The sequence below is a fragment of the Vidua macroura genome, chromosome 5, assembly GCF_024509145.1.
Source record: "Vidua macroura isolate BioBank_ID:100142 chromosome 5, ASM2450914v1, whole genome shotgun sequence".
In the NCBI taxonomy this organism is placed as follows: domain Eukaryota; kingdom Metazoa; phylum Chordata; class Aves; order Passeriformes; family Viduidae; genus Vidua; species Vidua macroura.
The window spans coordinates 31,054,076-31,067,982 of record NC_071575.1 but is presented as its reverse complement, the minus strand read 5'-3'; the positions used below and the strand labels follow the sequence as shown (position 1 = coordinate 31,067,982).

Genomic DNA, 13,907 nt, shown 5'->3' with positions numbered 1-13,907 from the left:
CTAATCTTTCCTCAAACCAGGGTCACTTGGCTGAAACTTAGCTAGTTTATGTGCAAGCTGCAGAAAATTCTGCTGCCTACCATGACATATATATTGTATGGGTAGTAATTATTTAAGCTAGTTTGCAGCAATTAGGATGTGCTTGAGAGGAAAGTACAGTTATAAATTGTGTAAGCATTCTAAACCTTGTTTCCAACTTTGCAAAGATGCAGTGCATTGTCCCTCACAATCAGGAACAAAAAGGAATATTTGAGGCTATTTCAGGCTGGTCTACAGGAATCTGCTTTGTTCCACTGATTGAAGCATAGGCTAGAGAAATAAACTTGGGAAAATCCAGTTGCTGTGGAGATGAGGCAGAAGGGAGAGCAGGGTTGTACAGCCAGAAGTAATGTTTACACAATGCTGGCCTGCTCAGGGGAACCTGAACTGGTTTGGGCTGCTTACTTAAATTTGATTAAAGAAATGTTGTGACTGGGTTCTCACAGTTTCTTACGGGTACTCTGAAATTCCTCTGAATTGTCTTGGCCATTGCAAAGGTGAGGAGAAGAGATGAAGGGGCTGTCTTTGAGGCTGTAGCATCCTGCTGCCTTCAGTGTTTTTCTGCTCAAAACAATTTAAAACAATACCAGCAAGGAACAAGGTTATTAAGTTTACATGTAGTTTAATGCATTTAGCTGAATGCATGTATAGTTCTTCAAAGTGGGAAGGCACAAATTGTTGAAAAGAGCTTGTCTTGCACGTTTCCAGAGTACAATAGCCAGAAGACAAATATCTGGTGGCTGTAGTGGGACACATAGCACAAAAGCACTGTGCCTAGTGGTAAATAGGAAAGATTCAGGCCACAATCATCCCTGTCACTGTTAGGAGCACCTTTCTGGAAACTGTGTTAGTGTGTAGTTGGATTTCTTCCTCTGAACATATGGAAGTTTGAGTTCCTGCTTTCTTCTGGTAACAGTTACAATGCTGTTGTTGTGCTGTAACACATAATACTAGAACATAGCACTTAACACTTTTCAATCACGACTTTTAGTTTGCTATAAAACCCAGTCAGGCATACACCCCTTTGTGGCTTGTCTAGTAAAGTTATATTTGTTTTGTCAACTTGTAAATACCAAAGTTAGGGCAGAAATAGTTCAGCTAAAAATAAAATAAGGTCATAACTTTATATAAAAAAATTATTGTGGAAAAAAAATGGTTTTGGCTGAAAACTGCTTATTCAGGTTTTTTCTTGTTGCGATTGTCCTTCCAGATCTGATAATTGAGTGCAGAAGCCAAGCTTAGCCAAGCTAAATAAGGAACCATCAAATAAGCTGCTGTTTTGTTGATGTTGTACCAGGAAGCAGCGGTAGCTGTTGCTGTACCAGTTGTAAGCAGGAGAGTCACCAACCCCTGAAACACAGAAGGTGGTTAGTGTTGTTTTATTCACTGCATTTCCTGTGTGTCACTTTCCACCTAGCTCTGGCACCTGTTCTATCCCTCTGTGAGTTAAATCCTTCTCAGAAAACCAGCTAGCAGAAAAAGATGGATTTCTACTGAGTTACAAACCACTTTGAGTCATAAAACAATACAAGAAAGGACATTACAGCTGGGAGCAGAGAGGGAGAATGAAGTCTCTCTGACCCATACCCTCTGTAGTGAGCAGTGAGACACTTCACAGAGTAAGTTGGAGCAAGCAAACCTGTCCAATTTGTTCATGTTACCTGAAGAGATGAGGTGTGAATGAATTTCTAATGGATTGCAGAGTCTTTCCCTGTTACAGCATTGCATGTACAGCTAGAGAACCAGGCAAATATTTTTTTTTTACCAATTCTTATTTTTGAGAATAATTGAGCTCTACAGAGAGCTGCAGAAAATTAGTCTTTTCTAAAAAGGGTGTTGATCACCTGAATTATGTTGTAATAAGCTGCTTATCACTGCTGTTTGCCAGAGAGACCCAGGAATTGCAATAAGGCATAAATGTTTGTTTTCTATTCAGACAAAGCTCTTACCAAATGCTGGCAGAAAGCTGCTTGAAATCTTATCAATTTAAGGATGGTCTAGATCTGTAAATTCTCTCGGGTGGCTGCTGGCATGCATTAAAGAGAATTTTAGAAAAGTTCTGCAAGCCGTATTTTGTATTAAGGCCCATTTTCAGGGAGAAAAGATGATGACACAAACCTTGCATGCTAATACCTTAGTATTCCACTTACCCATCCCATTTTGTGAGCTCCAAAAAATATTGGAGTCCATGCCCAGTTTAATGCCAGGTTCCCTGCATACAGACCCAGAGGAACCACTGACTTTTCATTGAAGCCCCCCAGTTCCTTCCATACCAGGTAGGAGCCGTATCTGCAGAAAGCAAAGGGGAAGTGTCATTCACTACACTGTTTAAAGCTACCACACATTCTTGATCCATGAAATAAGTTCAGTGCCAGGGTCTAGATTAATTTGGAAGATTGAGATATCCAGGCCCTACTTGGCAAAGTAACTTACAGCACATGTTTGATCAGCTGGATAACAACATGGAGAGAGAAGAATTCCAATCATGCCAGAATTCTTACTTTTAGGTGTATAGAAGCAGATAACCTACTGCATTTCTGTCTTAAAAAAGAATGCCATGTCGAAACAGAAACAAGTCTAAGATGCAAATAGTGAAAAAACTTTGTTTTGGTATTGGGATGTGGTGCTTTAAAGATTTTTTAAAAATTAATCAAACCTCAGTTTGTAAGTGGATGAAATGAATGGCATTGAGTAGGATCCCAAAACACAGTTGAGTATGGGGAGCAGGAAGAACCCTTTGATCACTTTCATTACTTTCACAGGGACTAAACAATTTTGTCAGTTTGATTGCAGAGAATAATGAAAACAGAATAAAGCTGGGGCAGGGTAAACATTAGAAGCTTCCGTTTCCTAAGTGAATTCCAAAGCACAGCGTGGATTCAACTTGTTCATACACCTGACTTCAACTTCAGACCAATACTGTGATGTACAAATCTAAGAAGCTAAGTGTCAAGAAAGACAGGTAAGCTTATTCAATCTTTCTGTTAGTTATTTGTTGCTTTCCTTATATTTGAGATTCTGGAGAAATGAAATGTCTTGGTCATTCAAGGAATGTGTGTGCATGATGGATTAGAGAAGGCTGGTACTAAGTATGATCTTTTCACTGGGCTGGATGTATAATACATAACCAAGACCACCCACCTTAGGATACACAGATTCTTCTATTACAAAAATAAGTGATAAGCTGTCACAATCTGGACTTTTTTAAGGTATTTAACCTGCTACCCAGATTCGTGGTGAGGAATCCAGACACAGGGTTACAGATTGTGCGATCAACTTGAAGGAAGTTGGGAAAGCCACCCAGCTCTTTGGTCCTTGATAAAAGGTATGTTTATATTCATAGGTCAGTAATGATCTCATTCAAATGTTAAGTCTTCAACTACACAAGTTTTCCACTTAAATAAGTTTAAAAGTACAGTCTGTATGAGGGGAAAGAAAATAGAAGACTGGTGGGGAGGGACAAGACACAAGGCTATAAAAATTACAAAGCTTTTCTGGAAAGAAAATGAAACCAAAATGAGAGAACATGGGAATGCCAGTCTAGCATTCAGTTTCATCCATTGCATTATTGAGCTTTGTTAGAACAGTTCTATCCTAATTTCCCGCACCTTTTTTTTTTTTCTTAAAACTACTAAAGGATATACATAGCCTCTGGTCCAGAATTATACCAAATGCAACTTTGAGATCAGGCCAGTGCCTTAATATAATGTGAAAAACATACCCCATAGATGTATAGAGAGTTCCCCAAACAGGAGCAAACACCCAGTTAGGTGGACACCAGGATGGCTTCTGTAGAGTTTGATACCATGTTGGGATTTCCCTTTTGGTTATATTGCTTCCTAAAAATCCTCCTGCATGTGGCAGGAGTGTGAAACCTGCTGCTGGGGCCCAGGCTGGTACCACTTCCATTGAGACAGTGAACCTGAAACAAAACCAAACACTGATTGGCAGAGAACTTTTAAAATGCAACTGCAAAAGTTTCCATTTTAACAGATTTTTAAAATAGGCATGTAAGATCTGATCCACAGCCTAGTGTTGTCACTGAGAGAGACTGCAGCTGAAATTAATGGATCTTGTACCAATACACCTGTAAAGGAGTATGTCCCTGAGGAGGGGGGAGCCAGTGGGAAGTGGGGCCTTTACTTCTCTCTCAGCTGAGTGCATGAAGATTACTGAATTGTACCTACAGAAATATCCTCACCAGTAAGTATGGCAGAGGAATAAAGCAGTTTGATGTTATATGAACTGCACTTGGAAAATAAATAAATGCGTTAAGAAGCATGTATTTCTGTATTCACCAAAAAGCCCATTCCCTCAATGAAATGGCAGAGCCAAGGAAGAAAAGAGCATGTGCTTTCCTGTGCTCAAGCAAAATAATGTGAGATGTTGTCTGCAGGATGCTCAGTAGGAGCCAGAGGGATGTGAATCAGTAGCAGACACTTGAGAAGCTGCCTTAGAACACAAACACCAGGGAGGATAATGGGAAGGTAAGTACTTAACTGATGTTTTGCTAAACAAGGAAGGTGATCTGGAAGCTACATGGAGAGGTACACCTTTGGCTCCTTCATGAAACATTCAATCAGTTGCAGCAATTGTAGCTGCCAAGCCCATTAAATTTGCCTACAGAAGTAGGGCTAAGTAATGCCTTGCTCTGCTAGGCCATTCTGCTTTAGTTAGGGTACAGGCAGCAGGAAAACCAGCAAGCAAGGAAGGAGGAAAAAGCTCCATTGCAGATTTTCTGGCCAAAGGCCAAATGCTACAGAAGAGCTGTGCTTAGTTTACTGAAATGTAAACATTAGAGCTACAATAAAAAAAAGGGCAGAACTGAAAGATGTTTTTTCAAATATACAGTAGGCAAATACACCCAATTCCTGTTCATCTGTTATGCAGGAGAGAGATTATGAGAGAGTGCAGCAGTGGGGAAAGAGCAACTGCAGAAGGCCCAGGAGAGAAAATAAAGTTTTAGATCAATGAGCATTTCAGATGCTTGTCAGAGAAAAGTGCCATATTGTTACTGTCTTGGTTGTTGTGTTTCCCTGGATTTCAAAGCTTCTATTGCTTTAGTCATGACTGCTGAGATGAGGAGGCAGGGAGTGGGGAAGAGGAAATCCTACTTGTGACAGATGTGCTTAAACCAATAGGAAATGGCACAGAGGAGGTTGCATTGTCACAGGTCTGACATGGTGAATTTCTGTTTGGAGATCAGGGTAAGCTTGGACAGCAAGAAAGTTCTTGCATTATGGTTTTTGTCCCTGCACTCAGGGCTCTGCCCACACAGATTCAATGTGAGATTTCAGTAGCTGGGATCACAATGCAATTTGCATGGGATCAGGAGGAATCCTGGTGATAGAAGCAGAGCAGAGTTTTGAAGGCAAACTGAGCATGGAGGGACTGGTAAGGCACGCAGGATGAGAAATGTTGAGAGGTTTAAACAAGAAAGGGCAGGTAGGCCTGGGCTGTGGGCTTGGGGGAAGTAGGCAGAATAGAAATATACACAAAAAAGGCAGCAGACAAAGCCATACAAGTCAAGGTCAAAACCCGAACAAAATGGGTGAAAGAGCCAAGCAGGGAAGAATTCAGACCTGAGGCTTCGGAGGAGAAAGGGAAGGATGTGGTACTCTGCTGTGATAGGATCAATTAGGTCTTGGGTGGAGGATGGACAAGGGAGGGAAGAAAAATCTGCAGGGCTCATTGATGCCATACTTCTGCCTAGTGAATTCTACTTATGAGGAAGCATCTTAAGTGTAGCAGAGGAGTTGCCCTGTTTTGCACTTAGGTCTGTGCTGTTATTTCCCAAGGAAGCAGGCTGCCAGCTGCTATGTGCACCACTTGTCATTCCCACTGACAACGTGAAAGGCTCTGCTTTTACTAGGATGTGAAGCAAGTGCCATGTGCAGGAGCAACAAGGTGTGATGGGAACAAGAGCTCTGAGCACAGTGACTCTCTTTGGCTGCCTTCAGATGAGTAATTCCCAAAGGTTAAGTTAGAAACTGAAAATTAGTAAGATCTCAGTAATTTTTAACCTTTTTGCTTTGCCTACAGGGAGGCCAGGCTTAGATCTCTACAGATGCTGTGATATGTGCAAATCCAGCATGGCTGCCAAATACTATTTTTTCAAAAGTGATAAGCAAGAACCCAAAGGGCTTTATGCTTTATTTGGATGTTAACAATATAAGGGTGGTCTCCTCACAGCATTCAGCAACAGACTTTGTCAGGGGTTCTGTCAACTTCCTCCCACAGAACAAAGTCTGAAAGTGTTCTGTAAGCTGAAAGTGCTAAATACTGTAAAATTGAAACCATACTGCTCTGTGGCAGTCATTAGTGAATAAATTATATATCCATCCACGTTGGAGGAAGAACACTGAAGTAATTCTTAAGACAAAGAAAACCAAGCAGGGAAATAAAAACAGGGAAGGCACAAAGCAAAGAAACGAGAGAAGTGAAGCCACTCATGCACAGCAAAGGGGAGGAAATAGAAATTAAGAGATTGAACATACTGTCTGGAATTGAATATTCGTATCCCAGTCTTTTAACTACTATTGCTGTTAATTAATTATGTGCTGTATTTTCCAGTCGTATCCCTCAGGATTTCCCAAGCATGGCAAAATACTCTATATTGCAAGGAGAAGGAGGGATGAAACCATGCAGCAAGATGTGCTGGCAGCAAGACCACAGCTGTCCATCAGCAGTGGGAGTTCCTGTGTTTTCATTCCCAAGAAATTAAATACTGGTATCAACTTTCCATAAAAAAAGCACAGGTAACTCAGAAAACAGCATGGAAGAAGCCACGTCTGTCTGTGTCTGGTTGCCTGATGTAGGTCTTTAGCATGAGAATGAGTAAAAGGCAAGATGCACTAGAGAGTCTGTGCGTTGGCCAGTGCTGCAGTCTTTGTTTACCTGTGCAGTACAAGAGCAGTGCAATGTTTACAGAACACCCTGTACATTTTCTAGAAGGAATGTGAGCACAGAGGTTCATCAGCCCTGCCTTCCTTTCCGTGTACAGCTGATGATCTGAAATGAATCGGTAAGAACTTACACACCACAGACTTGCTAACACAGCCCCACTGGCTTCAGCAGCATTACTCAACCTAGAAATAATAACTACTTTCCCAATCATATCCCAGCTCCAGGGTGAGTTGCACAATATCCTTGCACCCTCATTTTAATACTGAAGAATGCTGGATGTCTGTGAATGGTATCTGCAGTGTACCCAGCAGGTATCTTTCTCTAAGAACCACCAAGGTTGGAAGTATTTTCTTCTCACACACACACTTATTTGCTTCTTTTCTACTTCTTATCTCTGCCCTGCAACATATTCTTCATCATGCTGCCCCTTTTCTGTTTAGTCCTAGTGTGACTTCAGGTAGTTTCAGCAGTGCAGTGAGGGCTGCACTAGGCCACTTTGATTTACATACATGTTAGAATAATTATTCTAGGTATTCAAAACATCTGACCTACCCAAAGATGGTTCCAGCTACATAAAGTAAAAGGACAAATAAAGGGGGGGAAAAGCTGCAGTAGTTAGACTTGCTGCCTAATGGCTTCTCTCTGCTGTTTTTCTATGGTGGTATAACATAAAGAAAAAACTAACAGAAGCTTTCTGTGTCCTCTTTCTGGAAAAAACACTGTGCACCCAATGAAAGGGATAGGCTGCTCTGTAGGTGGGATTAGATATATCATGACAGAGCAGCTGGGTTGCTTCAGCCTGATGAAAAATGAACTAAAACACTTCTTTGCCTTGAGGAGGTCTCTGAAAGACAGGTGCCTTTCCCTCCTTGGGGCACTCTGTCAGCAGGAAGGAGAAGGAAGGTAGGAAAGGAGAATTGCTTTCATCCCATTTTCTTACACCCCTCTGCTGATAAAACTTCTGATTAGTTCCATTCTTGTGCAGCTTGGGGCTGGCTACCCAGTCACATGGGGCTTAAAAATCGCATTAAAAACACAAACAAAAATCTCCCAGCAGAGCTAAGTCACCCTGGCAGCCCTAGGGTTCGCAGTGCCCAGTGCTTGGAGATGGACTGCCAAGGCTGGGACCATACCATGGAAGGGGGTCCCCAAGACAAATACTCTCCCTCTCATCCTCTACCATACATTTTTTTAAGGGCAAATAAGGCTCTGCCCAGGTCTGAAAGGCAGCACACAAATTTTCCCCAGGAAGGCTTCTTCCCAAGATAGCTGTCTGAAAAATTAAAGACAACATACTTAATTTATATTAATAAACTATTTATGTGTGTTGTGGTTTTAATTCCTGGGAAGCTGCAACACTAAAATCAAATTTATATCACAATCTATGACAAAGAATACAGCTACCACCAAAAAAAAACAGGTTATCTAATCTCAAGCAATAGAAACATTTAAAACAATAAATGTTATAGAATATAAATATCGAATAAGTCCATATGTTGATAATATATATTTAGAATTTTTTTAAAATACTGTATTTATTGAAGACTATAATGCAAGAAGTACAGATGGAAAGAAAAAAATCTCACACCCCAGGTTACACTTCTTTCAGTGTGGCAGAGCACAAGTTGTGCAAATAAATCTATGATTTAAGCACATACAGGGAACTGAAATGCATACTGGAGCAAGATTCTTGCTGGGACAATTTGCCATTTACTCTCAATCTCTTCTCATTGACACTTATGTTACAGGTAGAGGCAGCCACGGGCTGGGATATGATCACATATCTCCTATGTTACTGCCCATATATTTCAACTAACTTGAGCACTTCTAGGTATTTTATCTGGAGGTTGACACAAATGGAAGAAATCATCTTACAAAATAACACAGAGAATAGAGAAGTGAGAAAAATAAAAAGTCAACATAATTTCTTGGTATTATTACACATTTTCCTTCTCCCAAGCTGTACTTACAGTCTCTTTTACTGAGCTGCTCTGACTCAATGCTTGATACTGTTCTACAACCTTAGTTCATGCAAAGTCGTTACACAATTGTAACTCCGGCACGCCAACTTTCTCTTTTTAAAAAATAATCTTAGCGTTGAACGCTCCAATTATATCACAGTGCATTTCGGGCTGATTTATAAGTATCACTCAAAAACTCGGAATTGAAAACCAAAGCCCTTTCTTTCACCCTTAAAGAAATGTTCCTCGGCGACACTTAAGGAAGATACCTTTAGTTAAATAGCAGCGTGAAAACTCCGAGTGCGGAGAGCGAATATGCCCCGTGTGCGTGGCAGAGCCGCCGGTCCCGTGGGACCAGAGGAACAGGTTCTGCCTTTCTGCCGTGCGCGCACAGCTGTCAACCACCGAAAAGCTCGTGTGCCGGATCAAAATTAAGAACAAGTTTCCTACGTTGGTGGTTTGGTTTGTTTATTTTAAAGCACTTTCCATGCTAAACGCCGGCACGAAAAGCTTTGAGTGTTTGCCCAAGTCCTGTCCGCCCCTGAGCTGCCCGCCCCGCCCGTTTCCATCGGGCACGGCAGGTCCCGTCCTGCCCGGGGGGATCCCGGCTGGCCGGCACGGGAGTGTCGCCAGCTGTAGGGAGCGGGATCGCTCCTTCAACCCTCTACGTCGACCCCGGCGGCGGCAGCGCCCCGGGAGCGCCGGGACCCGCGCGGGGGCTGGGGCGGGGTTGGGCGGCCCATCCGGCGAGGCTGCGGGGTTGCGCTCTTCGGGCTCCCTGTCCCGTCCCACCCCGAGCCGTGCCGCGGGCAGCGCCGGCGTTACCTCTTTCTGCGCCGTACTGCTGCTGCCGCCGGTCGTGCCCGCTCTGCTCGGGCAGCCAAGCGCCGCCCCCGGGACTGCGCGGGCTCCCCCGCCCCGGGGCGGGCTCTCGGCGCTCGGCGGGCGGAGGCGCCGGGCGCGGGCTGGGCCCAGGGTAGCGCGAGGGGCTGAGGGCGGCGAGCGCCAGGGTGGCCCGACCGATCTCCTTCCATCCCTCCCTCTCTCTCTCCCTCCCTCCCTTCCCGTCCCCTCTGCCAGCGCCGAGCCCGGCAGTAGCTGCCGGCGGGGGCCGCCCCGTTCCCGTGGCAACGCCCGTTCCCGGGCGGCGGCCATGGGCGGCTGGGCCGCGGCGCCATGGCGGCTTGGTGGCTGCAGCGGGCGCGGCGGCCTCCGCGGCGCTGCGCGGCGGTGGGGCAGCTCCCGCCCCGGCGCTGGGGACCGGGCGGCGACCCTGAGCGACCTCCTGCAGAGTTCGGTGGAGGCCGAGGAGCCGGGCGCGGCGGCGGCAGCGAGGCGGGAGCGGCGGTGCCCCCGGGAGGGCACGGTGCTGCTCTTCCCCGGGCAGGGCAGCCAGTTCGTGGGGATGTGCCGCGGGCTGCAGCAGTACCCCGGCGTGCGGGACATGTACCGCCTGGCCGAGAAGGTGCTGGGCTACGACCTGCTCTCCCTCTGCCTGGAGGGGCCGCGGGACGCGCTGGACCGCACCCAGCACTGCCAGCCCGCCGTGTTCGTCGCCTCCCTGGCCGCCGTGGAGAAGCTCAACCACCTGCAGCCTGAAGTGAGGGGCCGCGTGGGGCGCGGGGGGTCGGGGCGGCGGCGCCTGGGGTCTGCCCCGCTGTGCGGCTGAGGCGCCGCTCGGCTTTGTGTTCCCGCAGGTCGTGGAGCGTTGCGTGGCGGCCGCCGGCTACAGCGTGGGGGAGTTCGCGGCGCTGGTCTTCGCTGGAGCCCTGGACTTTGCCGAAGGTGCCTGGGGGACGTGCCGAGCTCCCTGCTAGGTTTTCCCAGCCCGGGCCCGTGCTGTTTCCAAAGCGTTGCCTGATACCACTGTGTCCCTCCTGCTTTTTGTTTTTAATTAGCGGACGACTTTTACTTTCTACTTCGACTATTCGCTTTAACGTGTGTAATACGGTATTAAAAGCATTGACGTTTCACGAGAGTGAACAACTGCCCTTTCTTTTACGCAGGTGCCCGCGCTCAAATTGACGCAGCATCTCTGTTTCTCTCTGTAGCGCTGTACGCGGTGAAAGTGCGCGCCGAAGCCATGCAAAAGGCGTCGGAAGCTGTCCCCAGTGGAATGCTCTCGGTTGTCGGCCGGCGAGAGGCAAATTACAAATTTGCCTGCCTGGAAGCCCGTAAACACTGTGAATCGCTGGGTATAGAGAACCCCGTGTGCACAGTTTCAAACTATTTGTTTCCAGACAGCAGAGTCATTGCAGGACACTTACAGGTATTGCTTCAGACTAACTATTCCTTCAGTTGAACTGAGCATTTCACTTTTTAAAAACTTGTACTTCACATTTCTGTGTGGGTGTTATGTACAGCCTTAGTTTGTCCGGACAAAAGTATTTGATCTGTGGTTTTTTTTTTTCTGGCATGTGTTCAGTTGTTTGGGTAGGGAAAGGATTCCCTTTTTCACAGTAAGTCTGGTGAGGTGATTCATTTGGGGTGACTGAGAAAACCTTTGTTGTGCAAGACTCACTTCTCTCTCTCTTTTATAGGCTTTGGAGTTTTTGCAGGAGAATGCCCGAAAATATTATTTTAAACGTACAAAAATGCTTCCAGTCAGTGGGGCTTTTCATACCAGACTTATGGAACCAGCAGTAGAGCCACTGGCTGAAGTACTAAAATCGATTGAAATTCAGAAACCTCTGTTCTGTGTGTATTCCAATGTTGATGGCAGAAAGTACATGCACTCAAAGCACATTCAGAAGCTGTTAGTGAAGCAGGTGGTGTCACCTGTTCTGTGGGAGCAGACTATGCACTCAGTGTACGAAAGAAAGCAAGGAACAGAATTTCCTTACACGTATGAAGTGGGGCCCGGGAATCAACTAGGAGCCATTCTCAAACAATGTAATTTAAAGGCCTGGAAACAATATAAGCATGTAGATGCTCTGGAAGATGAGGAAGCAGCGGAGACTTAAATAACCTTTTGAGAAAAATCCACATAGCTCGGTTTTTTTCTGATTTAAAACTTTGTGCTCCCAAAAGACAAAGTCTTAAAAGAGCACTACGTGCATAATTGCAATGAACATTTTCCTTTGAGTTCCTCAGGTGTGCAAAGGGGAGAGCAAAGTTTGGCTCTTCCATCTGTGTCAGGACTGCAAAGCTGTCAACAAACAGGCCAAGTAGCACTGTTTGTCCTCAATCCTGCAAGCAACTTTGCCTCTTGATGTTTTTTTGTTTGGTTGTTTTTGTTTGGTTGTTTTTGGGGGAGTTTTTTTGGGTGTGGATTCAGGTTCCAGTTGGCAGCCTTGGCTGTCTGATGCAGGGATCTTCTGCAGGAATGCAGGGGTTGTTGGCTTCAAGTTGTGGAGGGCTCTGCTCTGGGCTAGAGGGTGCATTTAGAGGAGCCATTTGTTGGGAAGGCTTTCAGTGTGTTGATGTTCCTGTTTTCTTACTCAGCTGGCTTGTGGGGTGTTAATCTATGTAAAGTTCTCTTACTTTGTGTCCACATTGCCAGGTAGCAGCTGAGTGAGGCAGATGATGTTACTGGAAACATTATTTTCTTAAGGTTAAACTATAAATAAACTATGAAGCTTTTCTTGCTATTTTTAATGCTTTGGGGTGCATTATTATTGGCTCTGTCCACATGTGGATGGAAGTAACTTTCCCTCCAGTTGTCCAATGCCAAATTGGTTGTGCTAAGTTACACAAGAAATGTTCACTGGAAAAAAAAGCTTAACAAAAATATTATCTTCATTTTCTGACAGCAAGAAATGAGCTGGAGAGAGCAGCTTGTCCCAAACCCTCCTGGAACGAGCTTCCCATTTCCCAGTTTGTATTTTTATTGTGGTATTTTAATGATATATTTAACAGATACATAGAAAAAATTTAGGATATATTACTTAAATGACTGACAGCGTCTTCAATAATGTATTATGAAATTACAGTACCAATCATTCTTTAATTTCACATTTTTGACAGGGAGAGTGAATTTAAAACACTAGCCGTTATCATCATTGCTAAGTGGGCTGTATTATTAAACAGTTCTTTTGTGGACTGCAGCTGGCAGTTGTGCCTGCCCTCACAGTCCAAATTCCACTTTTAGCATGTGTAAACATTAACAATTAGTAAAATACTGCAGAGTTTTTCAGCTTCACCATTCGACTGCTAGAGGCTGATGATTAAGGGTTGGAAAAACTATAAAGAAAATTATTTCGGTGAAGGTTCCTATGTTACAGGTAAGGTGTTAATAATTATTCAGAAAAGCATACCAAAGTCTTCAGTTAGAATTATTGGTTAGAATACTGCAACTAAATCCCATTCCCGTTATTAAAGACTGGATTGTCCTGTGTTAGAAGTTTCTGACTCCACCTTGTAAGCCCAAATGCAACACTGATGACTTTCAAACCAGCTTTTATGACAGTTGAAACTGATGGTGGTATGTTGGTAGCACTAATTTTAATGCTTTGAAATTTCTGGACTTTCTTTTTAATTATTTAACCTTTCTGAGGAAATGTTGGAGACCTGTTTCCTGTTTGTAGTGTTTTTGCCATAATTTTTTTCCTTTTTTTTTTCCCCTCATTTTACTTTGTTGTACACTTTGCTGGGAATTAAAGCTCTTTGGGAAATCCATGCTAGAAATCTCTTGTTTACAAACCATTGATAACCTTTGCACTTCTGTCAGCTGAAGAATACTGAAGGGAAATATGTATCATAAGAGCATTCCAATCTTGTGGGTCTTGTTTAATTAGTGGGAAGAAGGACCCATCACCACTGTTGGGTGTTTGCGTTTCTTCTGTGCAGTGGTTGAGCCAAGGCTGCTCCTCAATGAACTTTGTGTCCTCAAAACCAGAGGCCAGAGGGAATCATGCTCTTGTGCTGATGTTGCAGTTTCTAGGAGCAGAAGTGTGATGGAGGTCTCTGTGCCTCCACCTTTGTACCTCTGTCTGCAGAGTGTTCAGGGCTTGATTTTGTGGGGTGCCCATCAGCACAGCCTCACCTCGCATGCACTGTAAC

The 13,907-nt window shown here is 44.5% G+C and overlaps 2 protein-coding genes across 2 annotated transcripts; one reads left to right on the top strand and one right to left on the bottom strand.

Moving 5' to 3' along the window:
• Nucleotides 1-641: 641 nt before the first annotated feature.
• TSPO (translocator protein) lies at nt 642-9,941 on the bottom strand. The gene is made up of 4 exons (XM_053977131.1): nt 9,732-9,941; nt 3,761-3,961; nt 2,190-2,328; nt 642-1,389 (listed from the first exon to the last, which is right to left on the bottom strand). The coding sequence occupies exons 1-4, from the start codon at nt 9,938-9,940 to the stop codon at nt 1,213-1,215; spliced, it is 726 nt and encodes a 241-aa protein (XP_053833106.1). The 5' UTR covers nt 9,941; the 3' UTR covers nt 642-1,212.
• MCAT (malonyl-CoA-acyl carrier protein transacylase) lies at nt 9,907-12,496 on the top strand. The gene is made up of 4 exons (XM_053977130.1): nt 9,907-10,506; nt 10,604-10,691; nt 10,958-11,175; nt 11,447-12,496. The coding sequence occupies exons 1-4, from the start codon at nt 10,060-10,062 to the stop codon at nt 11,867-11,869; spliced, it is 1,176 nt and encodes a 391-aa protein (XP_053833105.1). The 5' UTR covers nt 9,907-10,059; the 3' UTR covers nt 11,870-12,496.
• The last annotated feature ends 1,411 nt before the right edge of the window (nt 12,497-13,907 follow it).